Below are 21,277 nucleotides of genomic sequence, written 5' to 3'. Positions count from 1 at the left end.
AAAAGAGGCCGATTAAGGCCGTAGAAGTTGTTATAACTCGCATTTTGACGCGCCGGACGCAAGCATGCGCGCTTAAAACTATCGTTGGGCAACAAATTTCGCCGAGTTGTACCGGCAAGTTGCCCAACAGGCTCCAAGGAAGGGGCTGTTAGACCGAGACTAATATTATAGGTTGCGCAGTGGACAGAATAAAACGCAGAATGGCGTAGTACAAACGTGAGATCATGGTGGTCCTGCGTGCGCTGTTTCTCTTGCTTAAAGGACAAGCGAAGGGCACTCCCTTCTCACAGGAAGCGTCGTCTCGTTTATTCGTCACGTGCTTTTCGCACGGGAAAAAAATGAGTGACAGCGTGAGAATTTACTTCAGTAACTGACAAGGGAGCGTCAGAGCCGGCAACGACAGGTGCCTATATCAAATGTTTGTCACACAATTTTTTTTTTTTTGTAATATTGTTCGAGCTGGGGGACGTCAAAATGACAACGTTTTTCCGGAGTGCTCATAATTTTAAACTCGAACATTAATGAGTTTCGCCGCAGAAATTGTGGAAGTATTTCCCGAAGTTGGTACCAGGCATAGGATATCTGCTAAGCGGACATGACTTCAGTACAGCTCGGTTTCAGTGCCGTAGTTTGGACATGTGCCATGATGTGTATAGTTGCAAAGTTAGTGAAACTTTCGTTATCTGACACCGGACTCTTATTTTTCGTGCAAGTAGTGTCCACCTCTTCAAGTAATCCAGGCGATATGAATGAATTGCGCTAATTGGCAGAAGACGTGTTTAATGTGTCTCTCTCGCCTTTAAAAAGAAAGACATCTGGTACAGCATGGTTCCGCTCGTCTACCTTATAAACGTCGTTATAGTAATTACCTTGTATTTCTGATGATGTTTCGTTGACAGAGATAAACTTTCTTTTGAGACTCAACTTAATGTTGTGCGTGGTTTTTGGTAATGATGTGCCCGTTTTGCTATGGTGTAACTTGTTCACTTTTGGAAGTAATGGCGGAAAGCTCGCGCTAGAAATTATCCATTGCTTGCAGATGAGAAAAGAGTAGAGCGAATAGGAAAAGCAAGGACACAAATAGACCATCCCCTGTGTCGTCATGATCCACGTAGTTCATCAAAGAGATCATGGACCCTTGGTAACAAATGCACCCCACCGTTCTCGCACAATGCTGTGGAGTGTTGTTTTCATGTTGTTGTGACTAAATCCAGTAAGCTTGGTTGTTTCACTGATACAGTTACAAGTCCCAAAGCAATGCAGTAGAACACAGGAGCGCCTTGTCCTGTCATTGTTCTTTCTTCATTAGTTTGCTGTCTTTGTTGGAGCTTCATCTTTTGAAACCCAAATCAATGCTACGACTATCAGAGACGTTGAGGTGAGGAGGCTCCGGATTAATTTTGACCACCACAATTCGTGCGTTGCGCCCCCCAGCGGAACGCGTCGGTCGCCGACGGGACTTGGAACTCGCGATGTCGTGCCCACGGGTCTGGGACTGACTTGCGATACAGCGACCGCGCTGCTATTCCCTGCAGCCCACTCGTCCATCGTGAAGCACGCTCTTTCGGCACTGCTAGACTACTGCAATGCGACGCACTTGAGAGCCCCGCACTCACTTTTTTTTTCCCTTGCCACGTTCGTCCTGTCTTTCTCTCCTTCATCTTTTTCTTCCCATTCCCCCCTTCCCCGTGCAGTGCTGTTGAGGTGTCCTCTTGTGAGAGACAGTTACGGCGCTGCACTCATCTCTTCCGTCTCCTTTTCTAAAATCACTTCACACACACACACACACACACACACACACACACACACACACACACGAATGTAGGCTCAAAGCCCACTTTTGGCTGGCACCACGTATTAGCGGGCATCGCAGCCAACGAAAGAACGTTTATTGAAGCGGGCATGGCGTATTTATAGCTCTACACAGGGTGCGAAAGATAGCCACGTTCCATTGTAATCACCTTATCACTCTGCCGTATCCGTATCGTCACACGTGGCGCCCATTGGACACCCTTTGATAAGTACGGTGCACTCAGAAGCGGAACGCCATATAAATTAAGCCACCGTTAACTATCCGTTAGAAAAGGCACACAGCTCTTAGTCTTATCTGGGTGAGAGTAAGCTGCATACCGCCTTGAGCAATATGAAAGTAACCAGTGTTACGTTTCGCCTACAACGCGCGGTAATGCCGGCGCGGATGCAACGGACGCCGGGGCTTTGTTCAAAACGGCGGACATTTTGGCCCGTTCGACGCCGCCGCAACGCCTACCCGCCAAGCGTGTCCAGGCGTGTTTCAGTGCCACGTGTCTTCGTGTGTGCGTGTGTGTGTGTGTGCCCTCGCTTGTCAAAGCGCGGCAGCCGGGGAGCGGAGTTCCCCGAATGAGGAGCCTGGAGGTCTCTCGGCTCAACCGTTCGCGCCGTCGTGTGTGAGGGTTGGCGATGCGTCACTACACTCGGTTCAGCAGGTCTCTCGGCTCGACCGTGCGCGCCGTCGTGGGCTCATGCTCCGCCGTCCCGTGACCTTCATCCCGTGACCTTCATCCCGTGACCTTCCCTTTTGGACCGCGACGCCGAGAGTATAAGAGCAGCTGCCCCCGGACGCCAGGGGAGAGGCTCCGATTTGTACTGTTGAGTTACGTGCTCTCCCGTCTTCACTTCGGTCGACCTGACCGGCCGCTCTTTTGCTATGTTAGAATAAACAAGTTGTTCTGTTATCAGTCTTCTCTTGCTTTGCCGGGACCTTCGGATGCTTCCAGTGCCCCAGGCCGCCAGGCCAACGCTACCCTTGGGGCTTGCGACCCATTGGCAATAACGGGCGTCAGCACCGAGACCCCAACAACTCGTGCCAGCGGTGCGATTCCAACATCTGGTTGCCAGCGGTGAGATCGCGACAACGGAGGCCAGCAGCGAAGAGATGCGGTTGACTGTATGCTGAGCAGCTCAACGACCATCCGGGAGCAGTGCAACGAGCCCTGTGTGATGACTGGTTGCCTGCAGCGGAACGAGTGCGCTGAAGTCTTGGCTGCAAGGTTTGGTGAGTGCGGGACTTTCTTCTTCTGAGTTTTGCCAGGCTTTTGTTAGTGTTAGAAACAGAGCTGGTAATTGTGGTTGTCGTTGCTACCGGGTTAGTATGCGGCAAGACAATAGTAGGCAGTAGAGAAAGCAGCATTCAGAGCAGCCATGGATTTGAAGTCGTTGCGCAAACCGAAATTGCTGGAGCTTGCGAGAGAGTTGGGTCTGGATGTCTCAGACAAACTCAGAAAACCAGAACTGCTAAGGGCTATTCTTGAGTTAGAAGCTGAGGATGACGAGCTGTCGGAATGCCTTGAGACCATTGAGGAGAGGGAGACGGCAAAAAGACAGGAGCGTGAACTTAAAGAACAGAAAGAGAAAGATGAGCGTGAACGAAAAGAACAGAAAGAGAAAGATGAGCGCGAACGTAAAGAACAGATAGAACGAGAGCAACAAGAGAAAGAAAGAGAGCGCGACCGTCAACACGCTTTGGAAATGAAGCGTCTCGAGTTAGAGATGGAACGCGCTCGTAATGGAAGTCAGGCACACGGTGCAGGAGAACGAGTATTGTTCAAAATGACTGACCTGATGCGGCCGTTTAAGCTTGGAGAGGACATTGGTTTGTTCCTGGTTAACTTTGAGCGAACGTGCGAGAAGCAGGGGTTCTCTCGGGAAACGTGGCCACAGCGCTTGCTCACTTTGCTACCCGGCGAGGCGGCCGACGTAGTCGCTCGCTTGGAGAGAGAGGAGGCAGAGGATTTCGACAAAGTGAAATCGAGTCTGCTAAAAAAGTACCGGCTGTCAGCGGAGGCGTTCCGTCGGAAGTTTCGGGAAAATGAGAAAGGCAAAAGTGAGTCATATACAGAGTTTGCCTACAGGCTTATGTCAAACATGCAGGAGTGGCTCAAAGAAGAGAAAGCGTTTGGTGACCACGAGAAAGTTCTGCAGTGTTTCGGGCTAGAACAGTTTTATAGTCGGTTACCTGAGAACGTGCGGTACTGGGTCTTGGATAGGCCAGACGTTAGTACGGTGGCTAGAGCCGCTGAGTTAGCCGAGGAGTTTGTGACGCGTCGGGCTCGCGGAGCTAAGGACGGTCAAAAGGGTGAATTTGGCTCCAAGTTTGAGAGGCCGAAGTTCACACCCATGAGAGCAAAGGGGGATACACGTAGTGCGGATGCGAGTGAAAGCAGTCCGACCGAACGTAAGGAGACGGCGGCAACCGAAGCCGAACGCAGAAAGCGGTTCGAGACGAGGCAAGCGCGCGTTTGTTATACGTGCCAGAAGCCGGGTCACTTTTCGGCGCAGTGTCCAGAAACAAAAACACAAGTCGTGTTTTTGTCTATATGCAGCACTGACGAGAACATGAAGCTTCTCGAGCCTTACATGCGAGACCTCCTCGTGAACGGGAAAGAGTGCCGAGTGCTTCGCGATTCCGCAGCTACAATGGATGTAGTTCACCCCTCTTACGTAGAACCCGATATGTTCACAGGCGAGTGCGCATGGATCAAGCAAGCAGTGGAAGCTCATAGCGTGTGTCTGCCGGTAGCAAAAGTGCTTATTGAAGGACCTTTCGGAGCACTTGAGACGGAGGCCGCAGTGTCATCTATGCTGCCCCCCCAGTACCCGTACTTATTTTCGAACAGGTCCGATCACCTCCTGCGCGAGAAGGGGCTTTTGTTTGGTGAGGCTAGCGTTCAGGCCTTAACCAGATCGAAGGTTCGGGAGCTCGCTGCAAAGGCGGTAGTTGCGGGGCCGACGTTGTTGAATGATGAGAAAGGGTCAGAGGCGCAGCAAGCTGGTATTCAGAGCACGCCCGAACGGGATAAAATTGAGCCTGTAGCGTTAAAGGCACCAGATACTGGAGAGGAAAATCCCGACACGGGAAAGTTAGAAGAGCTGTCTCCAGATTTGCTCATCGCGCCTACGTCAGACGGACTTAACAGGTTGCTAAAAGTCAGCCGGTCGGCTTTGATAGCCGAGCAAAAGAAGGATGGCAGCCTAGAAAACATACGCTGCATTATCAAGGAAGGTATCGCCAAGAAAAATGCTCGCTTTGTGGAAAGAGGTGGGGTCCTGTACCGGAAGTATCTAGACCGCAGGGGAGTGGAGTTCGATCAGCTGATCGTGCCTCAATGCTATCGTCAGGATCTGTTGCGCTTGTCGCATGGGGGTTCGTGGTCCGGACACCTAGGAGTTAAGAAAACTAAGGACCGTCTCTTGCAGGAGTACTATTGGCCAGGGTGTTTTCGGGACGCAGACCACTTTGTGAAGACATGCGACACCTGTCAGCGGGTGGGCAAGCCAGGGGACAAATCGAGGGCGCCGTTGAAGTTGGTACCTATCATTACGGAGCCTTTTAGACGGCTCGTTATTGATACAGTGGGACCTCTGCCGGTAACAGCCACGGGGTACCGACACATTTTGACTGTGATCTGCCCAGCGACAAAGTTCCCTGAAGCAGTGCCGCTTAAAGAACTCAGCTCAGTTGAGATAGTCAATGCACTACTGTCCATATTTGCGCGAGTTGGTTTTCCTGCAGAAATCCAGTCAGATCAGGGTACAGTGTTTACTAGCGCTTTGACGACAGCCTTTCTCGAAAGGTGCGGGGTAAGGCTGTTACACAGCTCAGTGCACCACCCCCAGTCGAATTCCGTTGAGAAGCTCCACTCCGTCATGAAGCGCGTGTTGAGAGCATTGTGTTTTGAACATCAAACTGACTGGGAGCTGTGTCTGCCTGGAGTGATGTTTGCTTTAAGAACCGCGCCGCATGCGGCTACGGGGTTCTCGCCAGCTGAGCTGGTGTACGGTCGCTCGCTGCGATCTCCGCTTCGCATGCTTCGAGAATCATGGGAAGGCAGGGGCGACGACCCAGTCGTGGTAGAGTACGTGCTTAAGCTCCTCGAACGCTTAAGAAGGGCACAGGAGTTGTCAGGTGAAGCAATGGCAGAGGCCCAGCAGAGGGCCAAGGTTTATTATGATCGGACAGCCAGGGCCCGTCGTTTTGAGGTGGGCGATGAGGTCATGATATTGCGCACATCGCTAAAGAACAAACTCGACGTGCAGTGGGAGGGCCCAGCACGGATTGTTCAAAAACTGTCGGACGTTAACTACGTGGTGAGTCTGCCAGGAAAGCGGAAAGCACAGCAAGTTTACCACTGTAATCTGCTCAAACCCTATAAGCAACGGGAAGCAGTGGTGTGCATGATGGTAAACGTGCCCGAAGAGCTTCCGGTCGAGCTTCCGGGACTAGGCTCAGTGACGAACAGGAAAGACACCGATCAAGTCATTAGTGACTTAATAAGTAAAGCATCGCTGTCGCCTGAGCAGAAAACCGAACTACACCAGCTCTTACAAGAGTTTCAAGGTCTGTTCTCTGAGAGGCCTGGTAGGACTTCTGTCCTTACTCATGACATAGAACTTACCTCCCCAGAGCCAGTACGATCCAAGGCGTACCGGGTGTCACCCCGCCAGAGCGATATTATGGAGGCTGAGGTAAAGAAAATGCTACAGCTCGGTGTTATTGAAGCGGGTGAGAGTGATTATACCTCCCCTTTGATTTTAGTTGAGGTACCGGGCAAGGAACCTCGTCCTTGCGTCGACTACCGCAGGCTTAATTCCATCACTAAGGATCAAATTTATCCGATCCCTAACATCGAGGAGCGCCTTGAGAGAGTGAGTAGCGCTCAGTTTATTTCCACCCTAGATCTTGTCAGGGGTTATTGGCAGGTTCCACTTACAGAAGAGGCTAGTAGGTATGCGGCGTTCATTTCACCAATGGGGACATTCCGTCCTAAAGTTTTGAGTTTTGGTTTGAAGAACGCGCCATACTGCTTTTCAAGCCTCATGGATAAAGTGTTGCGGGGACAGCAAGAATTCGCTTTACCGTATCTAGACGACGTAGCGATATTCTCCGCATCCTGGCCTGAGCATATGGCGCACTTGCGGGCAGTGCTAACCCGCCTGCGCGATGCGGGCTTGACAGTCAAGGCTCCCAAGTGCCAGTTAGCACAGGCCGAGGTTGTCTACCTCGGACACGTGATTGGTCGGGGTCGTCGCCGCCCCTCTGAAATAAAGGTGGCCGCTGTGCGAGACTTCCCGCAACCGCGCACGAAGACCGATATTCGGTCGTTCTTAGGTGTCGCCGGCTACTATCAGAGGTACATCCCCAGGTACTCTGATATCGCGGCTCCCTTGACGGATGCTCTAAGAAAGACAGAGCCGCAAACAGTCGTCTGGGATGAGACGAAGGAAAGAGCTTTTAGCGCCCTAAAGAGCGCCCTAACAAGCCAGCCTGTGCTACGATCGCCCGACTACACAAAAGGGTTCGTTGTTCAGTGTGATGCTAGTGAGCGAGGCATGGGCGTTGTACTGTGCCAACGGGAAAATGGAGAAGTAGAACACCCCGTCCTGTATGCTAGTCGTAAGCTGACGAGTCGTGAGCAGGCGTATAGCGCCACCGAGAAAGAGTGTGCGTGTATCGTGTGGGCCGTTCAGAAATTGTCATGTTACCTAGCTGGCTCGAGGTTTATCATTGAAACGGATCACTGCCCTCTCCAATGGCTGCAGACCATCTCTCCCAAAAATGGCCGCCTCCTGCGCTGGAGCCTCGCTTTGCAACAATATTCCTTTGAGGTGCGTTACAAAAAGGGGAGTCTCAACGGTAACGCCGATGGCTTAAGTCGAAGCCCCTAACGTGGGAATCAGCCTCAAAATTGCTTGTTACTGATGTTTTTCTTCCTGAGGCAGGATTTTTTTTAACCTATTGCTTTTGTGTAGTGTTTCAAAGTGATGATGTGCTTTTTAGTGCAATTTTTCCGATTTGTGGACGCGTTCTGAGTGCTGCTAAACTACTGTAAGGAACTAGGCAGCAGTATAAAAGGGGAAAGAGCCTGGCAGGGCTTAGTGAGGGTTGTGCCGTGCTTGCTGACTGAGCGGTTGACTTTCAGGCGTGGTTCTAACGCTTGCCGGAAACGAGAACAAAAATGTCAACTCTCCCGAAGTCACTTTGCAGTGTCCTGTGTGCACCTGAACGTGAGAACGAGGGCTTCTCTGTGCGCTGCGCTCAAGAAACGCCAAAGGACGCCCGACTTCGGTTATGAGCATCATCGAGCGACATCCCTCCGGACAGCGGATGCAGTCCCCTGACCATCGGGATCTCCTTCCCCCGGCGGGGCGGTCTGTTACGTTTCGCCTACAACGCGCGGTAATGCCGGCGCGGATGCAACGGACGCCGGGGCTTTGTTCAAAACGGCGGACATTTTGGCCCGTTCGACGCCGCCGCAACGCCTACCCGCCAAGCGTGTCCAGGCGTGTTTCAGTGCCACGTGTCTTCGTGTGTGCGTGTGTGTGTGTGTGCCCTCGCTTGTCAAAGCGCGGCAGCCGGGGAGCGGAGTTCCCCGAATGAGGAGCCTGGAGGTCTCTCGGCTCAACCGTTCGCGCCGTCGTGTGTGAGGGTTGGCGATGCGTCACTACACTCGGTTCAGCAGGTCTCTCGGCTCGACCGTGCGCGCCGTCGTGGGCTCATGCTCCGCCGTCCCGTGACCTTCATGCCGTGACCTTCATCCCGTGACCTTCCCTTTTGGACCGCGACGCCGAGAGTATAAGAGCAGCTGCCCCCGGACGCCAGGGGAGAGGCTCCGATTTGTACTGTTGAGTTACGTGCTCTCCCGTCTTCACTTCGGTCGACCTGACCGGCCGCTCTTTTGCTATGTTAGAATAAACAAGTTGTTCTGTTATCAGTCTTCTCTTGCTTTGCCGGGACCTTCGGATGGTTCCAGTGCCCCAGGCCGCCAGGCCAACGCTACCCTTGGGGCTTGCGACCCATTGGCAATAACGGGCGTCAGCACCGAGACCCCAACAACTCGTGCCAGCGGTGCGATTCCAACACCAGCCGCGCTGGCTGCGTATAGCTGTGGAGGTCTACTGCAGCGCGAGACCGGACGGGGCGGAATGCAAGAACGCTCGGGGGTGAATATTAATCTGGCGGTCCCCCACCGTGGCGTTTCTCAGTCCCAGTGTTCGCATGGAGGGAAGTAACTAAATATCACCACAAATTAGATCTTTCTTTTTTTTTTCATCGAATATTCGTTTTGACTTCAAGGGTTCACGCGAATGCAACAGCAAGTCAATAGAAAGGCAACAGCATTTTTATAACGGCTTCTTCTACGTGTTTCTTAGGGAGCCAATGGCAACAGCAACGAAAAGAACGCAACACCCCACGCTAGACACCATAGCCGAGCGGTCACGGCTTTGTTTCCGAGGCGCGGTAGGCCTCGAAATTTGAATGTCACGGTCATGGGAGCGAGTATGAATGGGGGTTTCGTTCTTTGTGTGTGTGCTTCTTCGTTTCACTCTTGAACCACGAGCCCGCCATTGTATGTGTCTGTGCGTTCGGGAGGAGAAAAAGATAGAAAAAAGAAGTTCGTCTGCGTGTCTCTGAGAAGCGTGCGAAGGAAGGGTTTCACCGATCCTTCCCCTGCGGCGGCGGCACCCTTGGCTGACTCCGGTTTCGTGAGCCGGCCACTTTTCGGGCGCGAGATGGGTCCACTGCGCGGTGCGCAGCTTCGTGTCCGAGAGAAGCCAAACAAGGCGTAGTGGCCCGAAAGAGAATGGACGGGCCTTGCGGTGTCAGGAAGTTTCCTTGGTGGTCCGCGTGAAAAAAAGTGCGGACGCAAGGTGTGAGGCCGCGGAGAGCGTAATTGCCTTTCTGTTACGTACGCGGCACTGCAGCATCCACGCTCTCGCTGTTCTTTTGTCGTTTCGTCATTTTTTCCTTTTTCTTAATTGTCCGGTGCGTCCACAACTCCAGCGGTCTGATATGCGGGGGGAGGGCTGGGTGCGATAATTGGGAGGTCTACCGAGATACGTTTTTGCAGTTTTGTGTGTGTAGTCAATGTCTCGCCTGTAGGGCATAGCGAGAGAAAGAAAGAAAGAAAGAAAGGAGAGGAAATGCAGGCAGTTCAACCAGACTAGCATCCGGTTTTCTACCCTACACCGGGGGTTAGGGAAAGGGGGAATATAATGAGAAAATGGGGAAGAGGTTGAACACTGCCTGCGCTGGGAGGGATGCGACCATAAACAGTCAATAAAACCGCGGGGCACTTCGAGAACTGCATTAGTGCAAGAATGACCTTTAGCGCCAGTGACGGAAGTCGCTCTGATCTCGGAGGTCATGCCGAGTGTATAGAATTTCTAAAAGAAACGACTAGAGGCAAATCTAGCGCTTGTGTCTACGGGTGCTGCAAGCACAGCGGTTCAGCCAGCGTGGGAAAGAGGGGTTAGAACACGGACTTGCCAAAACTTCATCCTTCGGACTTCGAACGACTTCGAGCAATGGGCAATGTTTATGCACATGCGGAGAGTCTTGCTGCCTTTGTACGTTCATGAAAATATTGCGCGGAAATTTAGGCCAGTAGAGGACGATAAAGCGTATTAAAAGAAGCCCCAAGAACATCTGAAGGCACAAACACGAAGGTGAGGCAAATCTTTCTGCCAGCGATCACTCCCATGGTAGCTGCGTGGTCTTAGCAGCAGAGTTTGCTCTTGTAATTTTAGTAGGAAACTCTGTGAGCCAGCGAATTTTAAGTCGGTGACGTCACTGGAAAAGAATGAACACCTATACATTTGCATGAGGCCGTGATGAACAACGTAACGGCGGCCGATCCGTGTTCCCCGGTGTGGATCCCAATCGGGGGGATCGGCCTAGAATGGGCCAACGTGGGAACGGTCTAGAATATGGAGAGAATCTTCAGAAATGTGAGGTGGGACATAATAACTGTCGCCCGTGGATCACGATCCGAGCTATTCGACTCAGTCGGTGACAGTCGTGTCGCATGGTGACGCGCGACTGTGAAGGCGACGCTGCAGGAGACCGCAATCGTGTTGCTTTCAAAGAGTCGTCTCCAGTAGAAGCGTCGATCGGTGTTTCTAGACGGCGCAACATTCGAAAGCATATTAGTGATATACAGGAGCTGCTCGTGTACTTGGAACTTGCGCAGTTGACTCCGTGTTCACATATTGATGACTATAATGGCCATACTTTCGGCGAACAGAGAGCATTCGAATCTCATGGGCAGAGCACCGCTAGTCACCTTGCACATAGTGAACGTCTGCTCCACTTCTGAAGGCCGAAACACGAAAAGCGCTAAGCTACAGCGTGTAGATGTTTTTTTTTTTTTAAATAATGGCAATATCTGTTAAAGAAAACTGCTTGAACTAGTTCGTCAGTGCAACGCGTTTCTTCGCATTGTACATCGCTGACAAAGCACACGAAAGCGGCATCGCTCGCCGATACTGAAGTTGGAACAGCTGCAACATAGTCACCGCGTATTTGCCCCTCACGGTGTGGCATAGGCCATCGGAACAGCTGCACTCGCGACCATCATCCATCTGTGCATTTAACTTGTAATCGTGTCGTGCCCAGCTTAACATACGAGTCCAAGTATCCTAAGTTACCTGATCGATACGACTTCCAACTCCTTTCGTTTTATCAATGTCGCCATAGCCGCACCGCTACACAAACAGGCGCAGCAATCGTACAAGTATACGCGCCGTGTTTAATAGGCGTACCGATGCTCGAGATCACCTCGGTGCACATAACTCATGCTTTAACCAGATTCTATGTCACACGCGGGACCGAGTAACCCGAATTACTTGCAAACTATACGATCGTTCTCGCTTTCGTTCTCTCTCTCTTTTTTTTTTTCTTTGTGTAGCTGTCTTCGTCGTGCAGCGACAGTGAAATACGGGGTGCCGTATTTTTTTTTATGCTCCACAGAGCCTAGGCCAGTTCTCGACCGACATCGTGATTCAGCACCACGACATGATTGTGACCAACCAGGACCTCGGCCTGTCCGTGCACTGTCAGTACGACCTCGCCAACCGGAGCGTCTCCAACGGGGTGCAACTGGAGGTCGACGGGTGAGTCGCACGCCATTTGTCATGACATCTCTCTCTCTGTAGACGGAGGGCGCCACCTCCGCGCCTGCACGAGGCAGCCACTCCCTGTCGCAGTGCGCTCCATCTTATTTCGACTAGCCCCCTACCCCCATCCCCCTTACACTGTATATCTATACACACATATACACACATACGGCGCCGAAAAATAGCACCGCGAATATATGTGCGTATACGCGGGCCTTAAGGGCTCTTTGCATGCGAAGGCAAGCGTGTATACAGGTTTTGGCTGGCCGTAAAAGTGTATGTCGTTGTGCCTGCGGTCGTAAATTATCGACCCTTGCAGGCCCACTTTCACCTTTCGTTCGTTTACCGGAGAGCTATGGAGGTTGCGGCTGGCTTCGTACAAACAGTGATTCACGGAGCACGAATGTCTCTCAGGAATTCTGGGAATTAAAAGGTCGTTTGTATTCGTCGAGAAAGTGCACGTACGTCTGTTCAAGGTCGGCGCGGAGAATATGCGACTCCGTAGAGTCGGCAGGCGTGGGTCGTTGGTGAACTTCGTCGTCGTCTGGCTGTGAGAACGTCTAAGCGAGCAAGATGTCCATTGGAACATACCGGTATGTCGTAGGCACTCGAGGTATTCTGGTCCTTAGCTCTCGTGCATCTAACTACGGGTTCGTAGCATTTCCAACTGCCGATGGCGCAATTTATCGGACCAGACCCAACCCTCTCAGTAAAGGGGAACTGCGTAAAGTTACGGCTGTTGCGGCGGAGACGGAAAAAAAAAAGGGGGGGGGGTCTAAAGTTGTCGGTTTGAAATGCGCAATCACGTTCCGCACAGATGCCATCTTTGGAACCGAAGGCGTATTTCTTGGTAATGCTTGTTTACAGTTATCGCGAAATTAAATTGCACTTTGCTCGACTTCAGGACGGCAATGCATGTTACCTCGGAACGAATCGATACCCGCAACATGATACTGTTCGCCAGCCAGCAGCTTTGTTCAAGCGAGAGTGCCTAAAGTAGCGAGTTCGTTGAACGCAGCGACAGACAAGGGTAGCGTTTCTGAAGCGGAGCTACCCTCTCAGACTTTGGTGACGGTGGCTGCTGTTCGCCTTCCTGTCCTTGGCGTGCACGAGAAAAGACCTTATCGCGACACCTTTTCCCCGTTATGGCGAGGCCGCAAGAATCAAACCTCAGAAAATGACAGTCAACCTTACCCCTGTCTTACGCGGGGAACTTCTCTCCGCGTCACTCTTACTTTGAAAGGCATCAAAGCTGTCCTCGTGACGTCGCTGCGTCGAGGTGTCACTGTGCGTTCGCATGAGCTGCTGCTTGCATTTCGGCTTATAGATCGTTAACGGTGTGGCGCATAAATATAAGCGTCGGATGACATGAAAGTTTTGAGCAGTGCTGTGCATAAACAGGTGTTACATAGATGGCAATAAATACAGTTGTAGGCATCGGACTTAGTTTCATAATATTAGTTTACTGAACTGGTTCACGAAAGCTTCACTTCCTAGAGATTTAAGCACGTGCGTTGGCTCTGCATAGTTTTCCCTAGTTTCTCTTTTTTTCTTTGTTATATACATACTGCGGGCTTCAGTGTGCTTCATTTGATACCAGTACGTGTAAGCTAGCGAGCAGAAAATACGATATGACAACGTGAGGTAAGTATGACTCAAATGGGAATTTCTGTTCAGATGTCAAGTTTTATCGTGATAACATGGAAATTACGTAGTACAGAAGCCCGGACAGTGTGAAACAGGACTCGGCACTTCTGAGAGTACGCTCATGTGAACCAAAAACGTACGTCCTTGGTCGTTACAGCTAATGCGAAGCTGCAAATGCTTCGTGCGCGGTAGCGTATGTATGGGTGAAGGTGAAGTGTCGTTCCTATCCCCCGATTTCGGTCCTTACACCTGCAAACGCGAGCAAACTCCAGGTTCCATCCAGGCAGCGGCGTGTGACATTTCAAAGACCGATGTCGTCGTTCTGCGAAACCGCTCCTTTTCAAGTTCATCCAGAAAGATCGCATTTCAGTGCACTCGAGGTCAGCGCAACGAATGCGTGACCTCCTCGGAAGCGCCGATGAATAGGCGCGTAATCCACCTCGCGATTCCGCGGTCATTGTATAGCTTGGGAATCATCTCTGAACGAATAAGTCTGCCGAATGGTGGGGACAAAAACAAAAAAAAAAAGCAGGAGATGTAGCGCGAGAAAAGAAACGGAAAGAAAAGGCAAGCACACTGCTAGAGTTTGAATGGGCGACTCCTCGCTTTACAAAAAAAGAAAAAAAGATAAACGGGAAATGGTGGGGTGCGAACAGGAGGGTTCTCATTCCCGAAGCAACAGTCTCTCTCGTAGGAATTTAGTATGTGCAGTCATGCAGAAACCGCCTCGCGCAAGGTCACGTCGACGCGAAGCTCTTCGAGATGTCGTGCAGAGGCTAATGGCGCGGGGCCGAACGTGAATGACGAGAACCATTGATTCGCAGGTTTTCCCCTCGCTGCTGACTCGCTGCGAGCCGCGCACGCACGTTGTGGCATTTCGCTTAGCGTACTGCGGTCCGATTATACCAGTAATGTAACGAATAAATAAACGAAAGGCTCATTCGAAAAAAAAGGCACCTTATCTCCTCGTCTTAGGTACACTTCTGTCTATCTAAGTCCCCGGAAGAAGTGCGAGGCGTCGGCCTTTTTGAGAATCGTTTACGTTGTTCAAAACTCTTTCGCAGCGGAGGAAGTGATGTTCTCTCCTTACATGTATGAAGATTTTGTTAATTTCGTACCGGTTCTTCGTATCTGCTTTCTTCCTTCGTTAATTCTTCCTTTGGTTAGAGTACGAAGAACTCTGGTTCAGCTTTTTCCCCTCACTAGCTTGCTTGTCTCGGAGCTCCCATGAATATAAGCTAAAACAGCGAATACGCTTTTGCTAAACGTTTAATATTCTAAATAACTTCTTTGTCGATATTATCTTTCTCGCTGTACCGAGCCGCCAGATGTCGCATATGGTGAACAGCCACGACGCCACATACAGTATATATTGCCACAGACAGCTTCTGCACTTACTGCTATACACTTATGATTATACGCGGCCGATATAAGACATGCGGTCGCACATGGACTACGTACATTGCGTACAAATTACCTGCAACAGTTTTATTGGCTGGCCAAAAAAAAAAAAAAAGGTCCCATGAGAATGCATACAGCGCGTGGTGGCTTAGCAGCGCTTTTTAACCCTCGCGTGTTGACAGTTTAAGCAAAGGGCTGCAGCAGTCAAGGCAGTGCTGGACTGCGAATGCAGTGGAGAAAGAAAAAAAGTAAGACGGAAGAGCGAGTGTCAGTGACGACGAGAAGCACTGCAAGAGGAGAAGCACTACGCGCGGCACCTTGTAGGGAGACCACAAGCAACGGAATCATACAAAAGCAAACTTCCCGGCAGTGGTTCAGAAAGTTTGATGCTGGGAATTCCTTGTCTGTGTGTGCGTGATTTCTTCAGCGAGACGGGTAGGACATTAGGCGAGATAAGAACGAGATCCAGGTGGCGCCACACACCACCCCGTTTCAAAGGGGACTCTCATAGCATCCACGCAGCGGGGTGCATCGGTTGGGTCGTACGTCACGCACGCCTGCACCCACACACCGCTGGCAGTAAGAGAGATGATATAAATGTGATAGAAAGATGAAAGCGATACGCGAGGGAAGCTGTGCGGCGAGGAAGCTGTGTGCGTCTGGCGAGGGAAGCTGTGCGGTCGCACCCGGCGAGTGCCGACCAACGACCACGCCGAGACCTCGGCCACGACACGCCCTCGACCCCCGCCGCTTTCGCGTAATGCGAAGCTGTCTTGCGCTTCGGGTCGAGAAGTGTATACGCTAGGAGTGAAGGAACGAATTAGAGTTTTAGTTTAGGGGACGCAAGCGGCTTCCCGGCAGCTGCAACTTATGTAACCGTAAGGTTTACCGGGAAGCGCTGGCGGCGAACTTTATTAACGAAGGCAAGCTTTCTGGTAGAAATGCGGCCTCTTGCGTTGGTCGATCTCCTGTTATTGTTTCCAACATTTAATATTTCAGTCTGAGAAGAGCTAACATATAAGATATGCGCTGTAGGTGTTCTTCTTTTTTTCAATACATTTGTTCGTGGGCTGCCATTCTCAATATTCCGTCGAATAACTTTTTAAAGAATCAAATACAAGGTATGGGCAACTTCAGTGGTAGAGGAGTGGTTGGGTATGCGTGATCCAGAATTTGGTTCGAAATTCCTTTTGTCTGAGCGACATTCGACGCTGGATGCGGGATGCCGGACGCCGACGCTGGATCTTATGCGACGCGGGGCCCTTAATGCTCTCGCGTTAAAACAGTGTAGAAGGGAGGGGCGAGTAAGCAGACGACACAAGCTCTTTTGTCGTCTGCTAACGTCGTCCGTGGTTTCTACACTGTTCCCAGTTTGACAAATATAAACGAACGCAGTATTAACAGCGAGGAGGAAGGTCATAGTACTTTCAAACATATACCGACTCGCCAGCGCACATTCGTGTGGCTGGATTTAGTGTCGGGTTGGCAGTCTTGCCACCGCCGTGATAACCGACAGGAGAACTTGAACGTTCTGCTTCATCTTCTTCGTCTTCCTGGACTCCTGCACTTGCACTGCCCCCCCCCCCTCTCCCACTTGTCTTTTTTTTTAGACACACGCACACACTTTTTTTCTTCTTCTGACCTTTGTCTACACCAAACGCACACGTCTTCCCGCTGTTAACTTCCTGCAACCTAAGGCCACCCCGCTTCCGCAAATAAAAGGGAGAGAAAGAAGATGCTAACGTTCCAAGCTAACACTGTAAAATACAAATGTAAAGGAAGCCTGTGCGACGTCATTGCATTGAACGGCGTCTCCGCAGAGGTACCGCCGACGCAGGCGGGCGGGTCATGCGTCACACGCGTCTGCGTCCACGACAGCAGCGACAAACGGGTGAAAAGAGAGCGAGAGAGAAAGAAAATGAAAACAAACAAACAAACGAAACGCAAGTGAAGAAGCGAAGCTTCAAGCCGTCGTCAGCAGTGCGCAGCAAACAAAGGTGAAGAGTTGGCTTTCCGCCTGCAAAAGAGGAGCAGTCCCGCAGACGGCTGGCTGCACCGCAGCGGTGCGGTCGCGTTTTTTCCTTTCTTTTTGCTTTTTCTTTCGCGCGTTTAGACGCCAGGAAGACTCTCTCGCGCGCGTCGCCGCTGCCGAGATAATAGAAAGCTCGCTCGACGACGTGAACGGCAAGAGGACAAGAGACAGCGAAGCGGATGAGGCGTGCGCGTCCGAGCCGTGACCGGGCTGGGACGAGCGGCATTGCGGTTTTGCGCGAAGCCGGTAAAGCACCGCTGGCGCAGAGTCGCCGGGCGCGAGGGAAGGGGAAGGACGGCGACGATGCCGGAAGGAAAACACTTAGAGCGAGTGCGGCTGACCGTCACCTTCCGCGACGCGTGGAACCACGACGAGCGCCGAGAAGAAAGGGAAAAGAAGAAGAAGAAAATCGCGTATGAATGAAATTGCGAAGAAAGAGATTGAAAATTATGTTCTGGGGTTTTGCGTGCCAAAACCACGATTCGATTATGAGACACGCCGTATATAGTGAGGGGACTCCGGATTAATTTTGACCACCTGGGGGTTCTTAATCGAGTACACAAAGCACTTTTTTTTTTCATTTCACCCTCACCGAAAGGAGGCCGCCGCGGCCGGGATTCGAACCCGCGCCTTCGGGAAGAAATAACCGTGGTGTGCTTCTGAAAGAAGGCAGATTTGTTACCCAGGGATACACAGTGACGTGGTGACTGTACCGCCCTATCCTCCGGGTGACGTCAGCGTGGGTGTCTGTGTAGACCAGTAGAAGATCGAGGAGTTCTGATGTGAATGTCGTAAATCTCGTTACCCCTCTCCGTCGAATGATGGTAGCGTGCGACCTGCTGAAAGAACGTGTACTCCTCAAGTTATCGTGTAGGCGCAGGTTAATTGGTGTAACCTGGTAACGATACGAACACGCACGATCGCAACACGCACGAACAAAGAGACGAGACAGTACATTTGTCTCTCGTTGATTGTACTATTGCGGTACGGCAAGATTTGGTCGAATCATGCGAAAAGGTTGTTTAACGAACCGCAGCGAAGGAAGCAATTCTAATCTTTTTCGAGATGGAAAAAGAGATCCTGAAGAATGGCTTTCTTGACATCCATGGACAGCGCTGTGCAATTGCCACGCGCGGCGACATGATGAACGGACGAAGCAGACCGCTGATTATTGAGGCGCGACACGATGCGAAACAAGCGGGAACTTCCCGGGCGGAAAGAGCGTCAACCAGCAAAAGATAAATATAACATAGTTTCATATCTAGGCTTGCAGTAGCGCCGTCTGCTGAATTCCTTCTGTATTCAAACATTTAGTAATTGAAGCAGCACGCTCTAGCGTTCGAAAAAAAAAAATTGCTTCTTACTAATGTGTGGTTTCTCACCGGGACTTTCCAGTATGTCCGAATTAAGCGAAAAGTCGAATTAACCGAGTTCGAGTAAACGGTGGTCGCCTTTAGGAGTTGTTTTATTTATATATATGCAGTAAAGAAAGCAAGTGATGCTGCTGCTGCTAACCGCATTGTAAATGTCTCGCTAGCTTTGCTGACACATGAACGGTGGTCAGCAGCTTGAATGAGAGAGGTTGGGGCAAGAGACATCGAGAGAGAACAAAGTAAGGGGAAGGAAACTACACTGTAAAATAGGTTACGCTCATAAAAGGTAATAAGGGTGTAACATGGTGTATAATACACACGCTTAACCCTTTTTGAGTGCAAGGGGGTGGGTTATAGTCTGGTTTAAACCCTTATTCAGTTTTGAGGGTGTGAATTATTTTGCAGTGTATTAACTTTTTTATGCAAGAGACGAGGACAGCGCTGACTTCCAGCTCAGCTGATCCGTCATTCCGGAAGGAAGTAGTCCCTGCCCATCTCCCATTTTCTACACGGCACCGCCTTTTCACTTTAATTTTATCGATCCGCAGGTAACATTGGCATTAGAAAGTTCCGACTCTGTTGTGCTATTGAAACGCGCCTACTTGCCTCTACTTCTGTTCGTATTCTGACGTGCTCCTATGTCGCTACATTTTCCGTTCGCTAAAACTCTCTGTTGATTACTGATACTACTATAAGTTTCTTTTTTCTTCTTACTGGTGTCGTAGTTTTCTTCCTTTGTGCAGCAAAAGAACGGGTCGACGCAACGAAACAAATCCCTAAACTAGACCCGTCTGCGTTCGTACTAGTTATTGCTCCTTTGCATACTGAGGGATAATCTGCATGTATTTACGTACGCCTTATGCTAACCAATTGAGGCTGCGTTTTACATTTCGAGGATTAGAGGTCGGCAGACAGCACAGTACGCCCTGCTCAAGAAAACGCAGTCACGTACGTATAGCAGAAAAAAAATATATATGTAGGCTGTTATTTTGAGCGACAATCATCTTGCTTCTCGCTTCAAGCCTTCCTTCCGCCCGTCGGTCATATTGAAGCGCAGCATGCAACAGGTAACAGCGTGCCCCACGTACCACCCTAACTGGGTGCTCTCATGCGTGCTGCCCAGCGCACTGCATGTACTTGGGTCACATCTGCGGAGCCGGCGTCGCCCAAGGCGGCTCATCCCCCTTGCCATCGCGTGGCGGAAAGCGTAATATGGTTTAAAAGCAGAATGAAAGAAGGAGGGAATGAATGAAAATGTGAATGAAGGCGAGCATCGTGCTTGGCGGCGAAGCGCGTAGTCTCGCGCGTGGCGCCTTGACAACCTTTCGCCTCTTCAAGAGACGTTGCCGCGTTGAAACGGGGTGTATATACCACGCGTGCTCAGAGGGGCGATTCATCGCGTGCCTGTTACGGAGCGCGCCAGCCGTGACTGGGAAGCGGTCAGCCGCAGGATTCCGGGTTGTCCGCTTGTCCGGCCGGCACCCGCTTCCAACCTCCCCCCCCCCCCCCCCTCCTTGACCCAGCACGAAGAAGAAAAAAAAAAGAAACACGTACATAGGGGGTCTCGTCTTCGCCTGCTTGACCACGCTCGCGCGGGGTCATTTGGAAGAATCGCAGCCGAAAAGGAGAAACGGATGAAAAGATTCCGCCTGCCGCCTCACCGCAGCAGCCTCCATTGAAGTCAGTTTTCTTTCATCATTTATTTTTGTTTTTACTTTGATCGATTTACGTTTTTTTTTTTTCGCACTGACGTTCATCGTAGCGGTCAGCTGCAGTGTAGTCGACTTCCATCGTGGCGAACCCGGCATCCCGTGTTTCGGTCGCGCTTTTGTTGCGCACAGCTGAAGACCGTTTTGCCTCAAACCATTTATACTGGGTGTACAGCTGAAATGATCGCTATCATCAGCCTACTTTAAGTCCGCTGCAGTATGGCAGCTTCTGCTAAAGATCTCCAGTTAACGCTGTCCCGCTTCAACCGAGCTTGAGCCGAACAAACCCTGTGCCTGTCGAGTTTTCAAGTCTCATCACTGCGCAATAATGATCTGCCTCCTGTTGCACCCTCAGAAACATGCACCGGCCGAAACAGAACCGAGATGGAAAGGCATATCCGGCGTACATGGGGTAGTCCTCCCCGATCGTCACCCAACGCGTCTGTGAAACGTTGTAGGGGTACTGCAGAAATGATTTAACTGCAGGAGGATGAAACACAGTGAGGCTGCGATGTCTGCACGAAAGGTTTGGAGTGCAAGTTGACTTGCATAAGATCAAATGCGTGTTTTTTGGCAGCCACGTATGGAAGCCGGCAGTGTTTCTCGTGCCCTCCTCAAATGTAGAGGCCTACCCTTACCGGCCTACTTTCTCTCTTCGTTTATCGCTCTCTCTCTCTCTGATTAACTAGAATTATTGATTAAGAATAGAAGTACTATCATGACAGCAATTGTATTGATGTTTCACCGTCTTAAAAACACGATGTTCACGGTTTGCCATCTTTCCCGTACACCTTTTCTGTCTTCCCTGTTTTCCACGCCTTTGAGACTTTATCCCTCGTGCTTCTCGTGCCGTGTGTGAGAAGCACGAGAAGCACGGGGGACTTTCAGCAATGACGCGCCGCAACTTGCTTGAATTTAGTTTCAACTCTTGGTAAGGCAATGCATCGTGCTCACATGGCTGCTCAATTACTAGCTATAACGCTGTGTTCGTGCAGCTATCTCACTGTCTTCCCTTGAATTGGATGGCTAGTGTACAGGACAATCATGGATGGTTGTTTGGTCTATCTTGTTTTCTTTTCTCGGCGACAAGATGTTGGCGTCGATTGATCAGCTCGTTTGTTATTTCCCGAGTCCAACTTAAGTGCGACGACGTGAGGCAGATAAAATTTGGATATATAGCC

At 50.8% G+C, this 21,277-nt stretch overlaps 1 protein-coding gene across 2 annotated transcripts in view; it reads left to right on the top strand.

Annotated features, from left to right (window-relative positions):
• Positions 1-21,277, top strand: part of LOC126538976 (uncharacterized) — a 121,948-nt gene that overhangs the window by 52,458 nt on the left and 48,213 nt on the right. For both annotated transcript variants that reach the window (XM_050185662.3, XM_055075200.2), the window contains exon 6: positions 11,789-11,931. In XM_050185662.3, coding sequence (XP_050041619.2) covers positions 11,789-11,931 — 143 coding nt within the window. The remainder of the gene's footprint in view (positions 1-11,788; positions 11,932-21,277) is intronic.

Source organism: Dermacentor andersoni, chromosome 11, assembly GCF_023375885.2.
Source record: "Dermacentor andersoni chromosome 11, qqDerAnde1_hic_scaffold, whole genome shotgun sequence".
In the NCBI taxonomy this organism is placed as follows: domain Eukaryota; kingdom Metazoa; phylum Arthropoda; class Arachnida; order Ixodida; family Ixodidae; genus Dermacentor; species Dermacentor andersoni.
Note: the sequence above shows the minus strand (reverse complement) of the source record. Positions and strands in the feature narration are given on the sequence as shown.